Source organism: Petaurus breviceps, unplaced genomic scaffold (genome assembly GCF_028583685.1).
Source record: "Petaurus breviceps papuanus isolate PSGF00001 unplaced genomic scaffold, PetGlider_PUasm1.0 47, whole genome shotgun sequence".
Taxonomy (NCBI): Eukaryota; Metazoa; Chordata; class Mammalia; order Diprotodontia; family Petauridae; genus Petaurus; species Petaurus breviceps.
In genome coordinates this window covers 12,810,549-12,823,394 of record NW_027186349.1, presented here as the reverse complement: position 1 = coordinate 12,823,394, position 12,846 = coordinate 12,810,549, and the positions used below count along the sequence as shown (strand labels likewise).

At 35.4% G+C, this 12,846-nt stretch overlaps 1 protein-coding gene across 1 annotated transcript in view; it reads right to left on the bottom strand.

The window, feature by feature from the left end:
* Positions 1-12,846, bottom strand: part of DNAH5 (dynein axonemal heavy chain 5) — a 436,545-nt gene that overhangs the window by 271,820 nt on the left and 151,879 nt on the right. Inside the window, exons 6-11 of the mRNA XM_069101431.1 lie at positions 8,941-9,078; positions 7,903-8,079; positions 5,434-5,547; positions 2,618-2,725; positions 1,447-1,569; positions 736-951 (exon numbers count right to left, since the gene is read on the bottom strand). Of these exons, the coding sequence (XP_068957532.1) occupies positions 736-951; positions 1,447-1,569; positions 2,618-2,725; positions 5,434-5,547; positions 7,903-8,079; positions 8,941-9,078 (876 nt within the window). The remainder of the gene's footprint in view (positions 1-735; positions 952-1,446; positions 1,570-2,617; positions 2,726-5,433; positions 5,548-7,902; positions 8,080-8,940; positions 9,079-12,846) is intronic.

Here is a 12,846-nt window from a genome sequence, read left to right as displayed (position 1 = left end):
CAACTTGATCATACTTCTTACTTTCTCATTTCTCTAAATTCCTCATGAAAATGATTTTATGCACATATCAAGCTCCCTTCATCAAAAAAAAAGGTAAGAAAACAGGAAGGTTTTTGCATTTTTCTACAGTAGACATCTTCAAAGTCACTAATATTGTCTAAGGCAAGAATAATTAAGAAGGTCAATGTGCTGTAATAAAATATATGATATGTTTCAAAATAAAGCACACATTATTTTAATAATCATTGTTATTTTCCTTCTGTCATTAGACATACCACAAATTAATAAAGTTTTTTACGTGCAAAGTACACAAAAATAATCTTAGTCATCCCAAGCATAATTTTGTACCATGTTACAGTACATGCTTTAAAGATGAAAAAAGAAAGACACAGAGTAAACTAAGAAACTAAAATAATTAGCAATAACACAAGTTATAAAACAAATAATAGTATTAGAGTTTAGCAGAGCTTTCCCTGTATATGTGACCAGTTAGTATTTTAATGGAGAAGTTATCAGGTGCCTTAGAGGAGTCATAATATGGGGGGGGGAGGGTATGCTTTACCTTTAATATGAAAAAACCTAATATTTCTAAATTACATAACATACCATAAACTATAGGGGTTCCTCCATAAAACTGAAAAAAAATATGTCAACACTATTATTAAATCTTACACAGGTTTATTCTCTTCCTAAAAAAACAACATGATCGTGAAATTGATTTTTCAGGTACAATACCTGAAATTTGGTTGCCAAAATTTCTAGCCCTTCAATTTTAGAATCTTCAAGAACTGAGTATCTTGTAATAGTAGAGAAAATGCCCATGATCTTGGAAAGACGTCGGTGAAAAGTCTCAAATTTTCCAAAAATATACATCTCACTGAATTCAAATTGCTTTTCATTTGGCTTTTGTTCAAGTTTTTGTTTTTTCTTTTGAAAGCAATTCTGATATTCCTTGATATCAAAAACCAAGAGAGAAAACAAGAAAAAGTAGCATGAGAGGTACAACAAATATGTTAACTTTTTTTTTCAAGCAAAGATGACAAAGTAAGTGTCTACAAAAACTTCCTGGGAAAGCTGAAAGCATTTGATATTAATAATGTTAAAAATTACTCATCTGTTTGCAAATTTATAGGCCATGATATCTATGAAAATAAAGCACAGAGTGAATTCATAGCATAAAATTGGTTTTCGATAGGGGCAATATGAACAAAGGAGAGTTCTCTTTTGTGGAAGCTTCCATTATACAGCATGCTAGTTAGCTCAGAGTTTAATTTACTTCTATTTGTACGTATAACACCTCCTCCTTTCTCAGTATTACATATGCTCATTGAAGGTTGGAACTGTCTTTGTATCTTTAGTGACTACCAAAGAACATATACCTCAGAAAGTCATGTAAAAAATTCTTATTGAATTGAACTCCCTTAGTCTTACTGAGCTGTAGGTTACCTGTTTGAGTTTAATAGCAGATAATATTTTTTCCATAACTACATCCTGAGGCTGGTCCCAGATGGTGGCAGTTCCATTGTTGGTAATATAAACTTTACATGCAGTTATCATCTGATTTGTCACCTTGAATTTTAAGGGAAAAAAGATGGTAGTTATTTTTTTTAATATAATGACTACAAAAGAGAACATTGATTTCTAGAATGCCTTCTGAGTCTAAGATCCTACAACATCATGCTTTAGATATGTTTGGGGGGAGGGGAGTTTCCCTTCTATTAGCTATATGATAAAGCACATTATCAACACTCCTTTGATAACAAAGGAGTCCATATCAGAAGTAACCAGGATCTGGGATTAGATAGAACTGCTCATGAGAGTCAAGAAAACGACAAGGTTTTGGTTCAGAGAAATAGGAGAAAGTAATAATTGTTAAGGACCAATGGAAGTAACAGTGTTTTTCTAAAAAGACATAAATATATGACCATTCTGGAGTGGGGGAGGAGAGGGGAAGGTAAAGAAAGGATAATAGTCCTAATTTAAGACTTGGCTCATGTATCAATACTTCAAATTTCTCTGTGTTCTTGCAAAAGAACAATATAAAAGAAGAATAACAGCTGCCTCCAAGCTTTTTCAGAGTCAGGAAACAATGATTAAAAATTGTTGTATGAGTGTGTGTGTGTTATAATTATTTCTTTATAGTCTTCTGGAGAGTTTCCAATGACTTTTATTCTTATTATTATTGCTCTTCTAACACTATCAAGTAAACAGTTGTGACATCAAATACACATGGAACTCTAAAGCATGAAATACGAAGCAGGAAGTGGCAATTTAATATAATATTTTTATTGAAATGTCTCAAAGTGAAATGAATTAATGTCCCAACTATCATATAAAAGTTTCCAAAACATAATTTTCATGTTATAAATATCAAAGTAACTAACAGAACTCCCAGTCTCAGATTTATTTCATTGTTTTTCCTTAGATCACCCTTACTGCTGTCCCACTAAAAGTTTAATACCCTTACCTCAGAGACTTGATATAACAACTGTTTTGTTTTGTTTTTTAGTACCAGACTACATGGGAATTAAGTCCTATCAATGTGATAACTTTTTAATTAGAACCATGTCATTTAGAAAGAAAATCAGAATGATCACAATTCCCAATAAGCACTCACCTTTACAAACAAAGAAGTTATTTTTTCAGAGGTATTGTAATAACAAGATATGTTGTAGATCATTTTAATTGCATTGATCAGAGTAGGAATTGCATCAATTATCGATACCTGAAAGATACCAGATAAGAGTTCAGGAGGTAAAAAACAGTTCTGACAGAAGTCTAATGGTTTGTTTTTGTTTTGTTTTGTTTTTTCTTCACAGGATTTACTTGGACATTACTATTAATTTCCATTAATACTCTTTGGTATCCCCCTATTAAAGTGTTATTCCAATACCTCATCAGAGTATGGTGTCTTTGAGCTTTCTGAAGTTATGATCATGTAGGAAACATAAAGTATGAACAGTTTTCCACTATGGGGCCAAGAACAGACGCATGAGTCTGTCGTTCAAGTCTATCAAAGGTTAGAAAGGTTTATCATCTAAGTTCAGACTCTCATAACCTCTATTTGTACTACTACAAAGCCTTCTGAGGGATATTCCTGTCTCATTTCCCCTGATTCCAATCCAGCTTCTACTCAACCAGATAGAAGAGGGTTTTTTCTAAAATATGCCTTATCACATTCCCTAACTCTTTACCCTCACTCAACCATTTCAAAGTAGAAAGTCCTCTGGTCTGAACTTTTAAAACTCTTCATAGGCTAGCCTCTATTTTTCCAGTCTTTTTGACCCTACAATTCCCCATGTGATCCAGGGACAAATATTATACTACATCTCCTATTTTTCACTTCCTCCTATTTGCCTCTGTCATTGACCATGCCTGGAGACCAAGCAAAGGTCTCCCACTGCATCCAGAGCCATCTCCAGTCCTGATCTATATCTTACCCCTGAAGGAGAGAGTGAGGATAGTGACTCTGCATGGCCCTGCCTAACTTAAATATAATTCACTTGCAAGTAAAGATATCACCTTCCTGATGTCCTTGATCCTCTTTGAGACTGGACAAACTACAATCAACCCTAACCTTCTGTAATGGAAATGTAAATTTGTAAGATCTTCCCAGCCCCTAGGCTAAAGTGCACCTGGAGCCTGGGGTGGGAGGCTTGTTTATCAGTAGATACTTTTTGATTGGCCAGTGGGTCCAAAAGGTTATTACATTCTCTGAGCCAGGAGAAGGCTATATAAGCCCTGATGTGTAGCTTTGTTTTGGGGCTCTCTTTGAGAAGTGTTCTGTGATTTGATCTGGATTCTGGGAAGCCGATGTTGAGAGCACCCCCTCAGCTTTGAAAAACCCAGATGTTGAAACCCAGATGTTGATTTGGTATGGATGTAATGGTTGGGCAGTTTGGAAACTGTCTACTTGATCTGTTTCTCTGTCTTGATAATTCTGTCTGTGTATTCTGAAGTTCGGGGTGCTGACTTTTTTCCCCTGAACTAGGTAAACGATACATATTTAACTGATTAAAATAAGCTTGTTAAGCCATTTTTAGTTGCTTTCCTTTATTAAAGCAGATCTAAGAACCTGTGTTGGCAGACACCCTGGGGATTGCTGGGGTGCTTGCTGATACACCTTCTTATGAAATTCCCCCTCCTTGACTGCCTGAAGGGATTGCATATTTCTCTCCACTTCAACTCTTGTCCTAATTCTAGGGAATTTCAACATCCAGGTTGGTGTTCTCTCACATTCCCTAACTTCCCCACTTCTCAATCAACTTAACTCTCATGACTTAACCCTGCTTTCTATCTCAGTTATACACAAAGATGGTGATATCCTTGATCATTCAAACATCCACAGATATTTCAATTCCAGTTTTCACAACTCCAAATTGCCTCTATTCAGTCACAGTATTTTTCTCTCCTCCAACTCTGCATTCACCTTATTCCTCCTTAAGCTACTATTCATTTTCCCTATGTCCTCCTTTCTCTTTGTCCTATAAGACCACCCTAAGACAAGAACCCTGCTCTAACTTCACTCTCTTCTCTTCCTAATCTCAACCCCTTGATAAACCATTTCAGCTGTCCACTATCTACTATGAATTAATGGATGAATATATTATCTTATTTGTTTATTTTTAAAGCGTTTATAAAGCACTTACCAAATGCAAAACACTATGCTGTCAGGGATAAGTTGGGAAGTAAGGTAGTCCCTTATTTCAAGGAGTTCACCTTATAATAGGGAGAAATAACACGTACCCTTGGCCTATTGTTGATCATGTCTTACCAACCCTGTATTACTCCCACAACATAATGCTAAAGGCACAATACAAGAAACATATAACCATCTGTTCTTAATGAGAAAGAGCCTGTGCTAGTGAAAAATATCATTAATAATTCTCAAAGGAATTAGGAAACATAAAAATTACTATTCTCCATAAAAGTACTACAGAGCAAGCACTTAGTAATAGTCTTATGAATGAATAAATAAATGAATAATACAAATTGGTAAATGAATTTTCCCTAGAACTATATAATATGGGGTCTTACAGAGTTTCCTGGGGCCACTGAAAAGCCATAACCTTTCCAAGATCACTGTGCTACCATGTGTCAGAGATAGAACCCGAACTCGGGTTCTATTCTGCTGCTGACCCTGTCCATTATGCCAAACTGCATTCTAAAGATGCATTACTTAGTGCAAATTGTACTTTTTAAAATGGAAACATTTGCATGTGATATATATTTATGCTTTATATTCATTTAAAATACAATATCCCATAGCTAAATTCCTAGGCAGAGGATTTTATTTGTTTGTTTTTCCCCAGAAGATGAAATTAATTTTTAAAGAACTACCTATAAAACCCTGTGACCCGAAAATCTGTATTCATTTCAGATAGTATAAGAAATTTTCTCTGTTGAATAAGTGAGTAAAAATGCTTTACTTACAGGGTCACCATTGTATAAGGGGTCACAGCATTTTTCAAGTGTGTACAAAAATTTGACATTGTCCTTGGCTTCATTAGCTGCATCAGTAATATGAGAATCCAACTCCCGCCAAGTCTAAGCATAAGCCACCAAAAAAAAAAAAAAATCATGAGGACATCAAAAAAGAAATATCTGATATCCCAGTTGCTATGGAAATCATTTCATTGTAATTTCCTTGCATCAGCATGCCAGTTTGTTCTTCTCTACTCAAGGACTAAACCCAGAAGGGCGAAGAATTTTTCTGTAATAATAAGCAAATTAGACTTTTGGATCATGTTTAGAAAGGAAACTTTACTGATCCTCTCTTTTATGTTAATCCATGCCATTTGGCAATACACCATGATCTGCTCAGAAAAAAAGAAATGATTGCATGATCAGTATACTATAGAACAAAAAGGAGACTTGCACTTTGACATTTTTGTCATTATGTTATACCTACAACTCCTCAATTGGCTTGAAATTAAAATGTAGGGGAACAGAACTTCAACAATGAGTAATATCCCATCACAAAACAAAGTTATTAAGCTCCATTAGCTTCTCAGAATATATGGTTCTGATGTTCATTTTAATACTAATGGGACTTATGTGCACAAATAGATAAGCAAATAGTTCCCTGTGAGTGCATCTGTGAGTGCAGCTGAGTTCCTAGTTTGGTGATGCAGAATTGCTTACTTTTGCTTCATAGCCCTTCTGTTCTTGCTTGAACAGTTTGCACAATGACACTTTAATTCCAAGAGACATACTGTCAGAAGAACATAGCCATATAGTATGTATTGTGTTCTGCGTCTCTTCATGATGCTATGCAGCAAATTCACCATATGTTTCTTTTAAAATTCTATTTCTTGTTTCTTTCTTTCTGAGTTAATTTGCAAAGTCCCAATTTTTATTGTGTTTACCCCTTACAACTGAATTTTTTTCATATGTAGGAATAGATTAACATGGAGTATTTCGTTAAGAATTATCTCCTTCCCTATGTATGTGTATATACAATTTTTATGTCAAGCAATGGTTGCTAGAAATTTCTCAGCCTTCAAAGGCTAGAGAGAGAAATAGATCTCCCTATGTTTTCTTCATCATTATGGTGAAAACTAGGATGAGTGAAAAATAGACTCAGTCTCCCATATCTTCTAGCACATCAACTAATAGACTCCCAATGAATGAAAGTAAACTGTCACAACTGAATGCAGGTTGCAAATATGGACTAAGTACTGAAATAGTACTAGGCCCCTCCAAACCTATTTCTTCTGCCCACTCTGCTTTAACCCGCCCTTCCATATCTTTCTCTCTTCCCTTGATGGCTCTTACTGTTCTCTAGAAGCAAAGGAAGTGAATTCATCTAACCCCTACCAGGATCACTTAGGATGACCCTGAGTGGAATTGCCAGCACTCACTCTGTATTCTGTGCATATCCCACTGACAGTATTTCCTCAGTATCAAGCAATACCTTCACATGTAAACTGATACTTAATAAATGAGGCAATAGACACTGATGCCTATAGCAACAAATGGCATCAATATATTATAAAATTAGTTTACATCCCATTACGAATCACAATTTGTATTATACAGGGCATATACATATGTTGGCTAGGATATATATCTATCTATAGATATATCTATGTATATAGATATATCTATAGATAGATATAAAATTCAAAGGTCAATGACCCCCAAAATAACTAAAAATATGGAAATTGTCCATTGGGTCAATAATTTCCACTTTATAATCTTTTCTACATGTCTAATAACTTTATGTTCTTTTTATAATCATTTTTTTAAAAGCTAAATATTCTCTTCTCACACAGACTGTAAGTATAGAGACTATGCATAAGGCAACCCTACTAATGATCTCCAGGGAGCTTTGACCAGCTCTGTTTCTGACCTAAACTGGTTCACCTTTCCTTGGGAAGTCTGGTACACAACGTGCCTCACAAAGGCTGACTATATTGATGCCAAATTTTGTGAGGACACCAAATCAGCATAGAACCCCTGATTTCAAGAGACCTGCCAGTCTAAGTCTCACTGACTGCAGGGATTATAGGTGTATGCCACCATGCTCAGCTGGAATCTTAATTAATAGAACATGCAAAAGATTGAAAGATAATTCCATTTGAAAAATTATCCATTTCTATTCTATAAATAGGCAGTTAGGTGGCACAGTAGATAAAATGGCAGACCTGGAGTCAGGAAGATTCTTCTTCCTGAGTTCAAATCTGGCCTCAGACACTCACTAGCTGTGTGACCTTGGGCAAGTCACTTAACCCTGTTTGCCTCCATTTCCTCATCTATAAAATTACCTGGAGAAGGAAATGGCAAACCACTTCAGTATCTTTGCAAAGAAAATGCCAAATGGGGTCACAAAGAATTGGACACAACTGAAACTACTGAACAGGAATAAACTCTATAAGTCAGAAAGAAGCAGCTGAGAACCTTCAAAAGTTTTGATTTTGCAGCAGCAAGCACTCCCAACACTGCTTTCACATCTGGGCCTTTCAGCTGATCCAAAAGGTAATTAAATTTGCAAAGGCGTTTCTTCCAGTAATCCAGTTCTGCTCGTGGCCCAAGGTCATCTGCCTCAGTCCGCAGCTGATTGTTTTCAGCAAGAACCTTCAATTACATAAGGAATATCTTAGATATAAAGTAGGACAAAATGATGAAGTTAAGAAAAAGAATGCATATATATGCATGTGGGTATACACACACAAACATATATATGTATATATGCATATATGTATGTATAAAAGATAAATTTTTGGTGTGCTGCAGATGAAAACTATCCACTAATGTGTCAGTATTGTGGTCTTGAAATAAATGATATTTATCAAGAATTATTTTAAATTATAAGTTATTCTAGCAGCCATGTTTTTAACAGCTCTGACATGAAACACTCTACTTAAATATGCATATGCTTCCAAACATTAGTCAAGAAAACATGTGGATAGTTAGGAATAAAATTTCCTTAGAGACTGCCAACATAATTTCAAATAACTTTCGGGTTTTTTTTGACATTCATTACAAAATACAGCTTCTTTTAAGAATTTCGTGGCACCTCATTTAAAAAAAAAGTTTAAATCCAAGGTTCCCACTGAGAATATACTTACAAAAAAATAAAGTTTTTCAAATTTCTGTAGATATTATCTCCAGTGCACATTACCCCTTGACAAAATAAGGAGTAGTTTCTTCATACTTCCTGAAAAATCTGCAGTTCTCTAGGCATATGCATAAAATAGGGATTTATGTCCATTTCTTTCAATGCCTTCTTTTATACTGTTAACTTATTAGTAAGGAAAAACAAATTGTATCTCTCCTCTTTTTATTATGTAAGACTACTAGTGGTTGAAAAAAATACATATTTTTAAAGAACTTGAGTTATTGTGTGATAGTGTGAATGACCTATCTAATATATGGTTTTTTTATATATTATTTCAGTAACAGACTAGGGCAATGATCTCTCTATCTGAAAATTACCTGTTCAGTTTGTTTGATCCACACTTTCATGCAGCCTTCAATTTTTTCCAATGTCTCACTGTTGTTAGCTGTACCTATGTAATCCACAGGATCTTTCAAAGTTTTTAAGTCAAATATTTCACATTTTTGAAGGTTCACCTGAACAAAAAATTAAAGATAAGAGAAATGAAGTATGATCTCAAAGGAAAATTTTCTTTGTGAGGAGCAGAATGATATAGTGAATAGAGATCCAACCTCTGGAGCCAGGGTTTGAGTCCTGCCTCAGACACACAACTGGCCATGTGACCTTGTGTAAGTAAGTCACTTATCCTGTCAGTGCTCTAGGCAATCTCAAAGGCCATGACATTGCAGAGAAGATCCTGGCCTGCACTGGTTGAGAGAATTTCTCATGCCAGTGAAGTCACAGATCCACTCCCATTTTCCCCTTGTTTCTCCCAAGATTTTTGATGCATCTTGTGCTCCAGTATGAACCAAAAGTCAGATATCTTTCCAACAGTTCTAACATACCACTTTTATTGGAAAGGCAAAAAAAGAGTTGAGAAGAGAAGCTGGCCTTGCAGTCACAGAGATCTCTCGTAAATTAACAGCCCACCCTCATAAGGTTGGGATATAAACTAAGCCTATAACCCATACTCTAATATCAACTGAAAACAACTGAAATCAACTGAAAACTGTAACTTTCACTTCAATGAAGGGGGAAACAGCTTTATCTTAATGAAAAGGAAAAAAATGGCCATGACTTCCAAGTTTAAAAGTAAAATTAAATTTCATGCAACATGTTTCTGTACTTTCAACACTGTTTGCTTTGCACCATTGTTAAAGATAATTTCTTTACTGATTTTGATAGATTTAGCCTTTCTCAGCAATGCAAGGACCTAAAACAGTTCCAAAGGACAAGTGATAGAAAATGCCAGGCATTTCCAGAGAAAGAACTATGGAGCTGAAATGCAGAATGCAACAGAATATTTTCTTTTTTGTTTTATTTTATTTTTTCTTTTAATCTTTCTCATGGTTTTTCCCATTCATTATAATTCTTCTATGCAACATGACTAATGTGAAAATGTGCTTAAAAGGAATGTATGTGTACAGCCCATATCAAATTGCAAGCCTTCTTGGGGAAGGGGGAGGAAGGGAGAGAGAGAAAATTTAAAACTGACAGAAGTGAATGTTGAAAACTAAACATAAATAATTTAATTTAAAAAAATAAAAAAATGTCTCAGAGCCTTCCCAAAAATAATAGTCTTAAAGATTCATTAGAAATGGATTATTAAAATTCAATTTTCAAACCTTAATCTTTTTTGACACTGAATGTTTCCCATATTTATTTTCTGTTTTGTATTTATAGTTGCTAAGTATAGAGCAATTCAAAGCTAGTGCTCCTTAAAAGGTCTAACAATATTGGTCTATCATCAAGGTCTAACAAGCAGCATGTGATAGGGGAGAGAGCATTGGTGATGGAGTGAGGAAGACCTGGGTCCAAAATCCTGCCTCCAAGAGCAGGGACACAGTTGATTTTGATTGTAATATAAGTACAATGGAAAAACTTCTGGATCTGGATGGATAATCCTGGTTAAGTCACTTAATCTCTTAGGGTCTCTGTGTGCTCTTCGCTAAAATAAATTGGCTGGACTAAATGTCCTCTGAGGTTACTTCCAGCTCTAAATCTTTTGTCCTATGAAATTGGCTGAGTACCCAATCTCTGAGAATATAAACTTTAGAACCAAGGCTGACTTGGATTGGTAGGATGAGTAATTAAAAAAACCCAACAAGCACAAGATCATTTTACCATAAAAATCTCCCAGAGGTTTGACACCTGATATTTAAATAACTGCAAAGATCTGTTACCTCTTTCTTTGATTCCATTTAATTTGTTAGTGCAATCTTAGCTTGCTAAAACCCTCAATTAAATCAGATTATTGAAAGAACATGAAGAATGAAACCAAAAATAAGACAATGATAGAAGTGAAAATGGAAAAGATCTATCATAATCATTGACAAGTAAACCATTCTGTCTTTCAAGACAAGATTCTTTAGAAAAGACTAACAGTTTATAATATCCATAGTCAAATGGCAAAGAAGAAAAGAAAAAGAAAAACAGGTAGACAGATAGATAAAATAAGTAAAGATGAGAAAAAGTTGGAGCACAGCAAAAACACACAGAGTTAGTCTCTGCTGAAGATGAGACAATTTTGAGGGAACTGAGGAATTGATTCTTCAGAAATATTTTCCATCTCTATAAAATCTTCATGGAAATAACGTACATAGATTTCAAATGCATCACTGATAAAAGGGATAAGAAGGAAACATGTCTCTCAAAAAAAAAAGGATATTCTACAGAAGACCACATTTTTACAGTCATGCAATTGACCAAAAGGTTCAGGGAATTCAAGATTCCATTGTTCTTATTGTTTATTGACATTAAAAAAGAAAGATATCCCCTTAAAAGCCAGCAAGATAGCCAGCAAGATATCATCCATATATATGTTAAAATCAAACAAGATTCTTAGAAGAATATAATAAGAGAAACAACTTTATTCAATGAATCTGTGACTAAAAATATCAAATGAGGATAAAGACAGCACAATGTATGTAAGCCAAAGAAACTTGTCATCGTCATGAACCATATCCTGTACACAATCCAAATTGATTAACTTTAGACAATGAGTCTCTTCAGATACCCTGGTTTGTGGATGAAAAGTTTCTGATTATATCATACCCTGCAGTGCTGCGAAGCCTTGAAATCACTCAAAATTGATCCATAATCACTCAAAAGAATTCTGTCTTAGCACATGGAATAAAAATAAAAACAACAGGATGGAAAATATTTGTTTCTCCAGATAATTATGTAGACTTGGATAGACAACCTAAAGATCCATTGGTACGGAAATCTTGTGGCTAGAAGATGAGTTAGGCCCAGCACTGAATAAGTAAAAACAATAATAATGACCCTAAAAACACATTAAAGTTTAAATGATGTTCAGTATATTCTGTTTAAGGAAGAAGGGAAGGATATAATGCATTTTAGGAAGGTTGTTATCCAAAATGGTTAATCTACTTTAAAGTGGTTTGGAAGGTTGAGGGTTTGGGGAGTTGTTTTGTTTTGTTTTGTTTGCACTTAAGGGAGTGAACTCCAAGACAATAACTTTGTAGAACTTAAGAAATGCCAATTGAGCAAATCAAGATGGGGATGCTGCTGAGCTGCATAAAAGAAACTTGAGATATGGGTACCTTCTCCTCCCCTTCATAGTGTGCCCTCCCAGACTCCTAAACTTTAAACTAGAGCCATCAACCGCTTATTCATCTCCTGCTGAGGATTTTGTTAACCGTGGATTTGGTTACATGGTTTTATTGGCAACCACGTTATATTCATTCTTTCAGACAAAGACTTGAACCACTCCTTCCTCCCACACTGGTGTTCTTTCTGCCCCAGTTAATTGGCCCCTACTGAAGGCAAATGATGCCAACAGGGGTGGCCACGCTACTCTGGCAACAGAGGTTTGATAATATTGTCTCACTTCAAACCACAACAACCTACTCACCACACCCCACTTGAGTTAAGAGTAATAACTGCCTACAGTTAGAGATGACCTCCTAGGGACTGACTCCTCTCTGAGAGGATGTGAATCACTGCCAAATGAGTCTACCCTGCCCTTACTCCAGTAAGGCCTCTAGATTCTTGGAGACAGAGCATCAGAGGAGGCCTTTAGCTCTATGGTTGAATGGAAACTGCTTATGGACCTTTACCAGGAATTCCCCACATTGGGAACCAGGGTGGTCTTTGCTATAGCGTACCTTTTAAGGAGCAACTGCCTGTTGAGAGACCCCCACTTCATTAGAAACAATTCCTTTATTAGTCAGTATGGGTTCTGCCTAGAGCTCAAGAAGAATCACTAGGCTGTTCTTCAG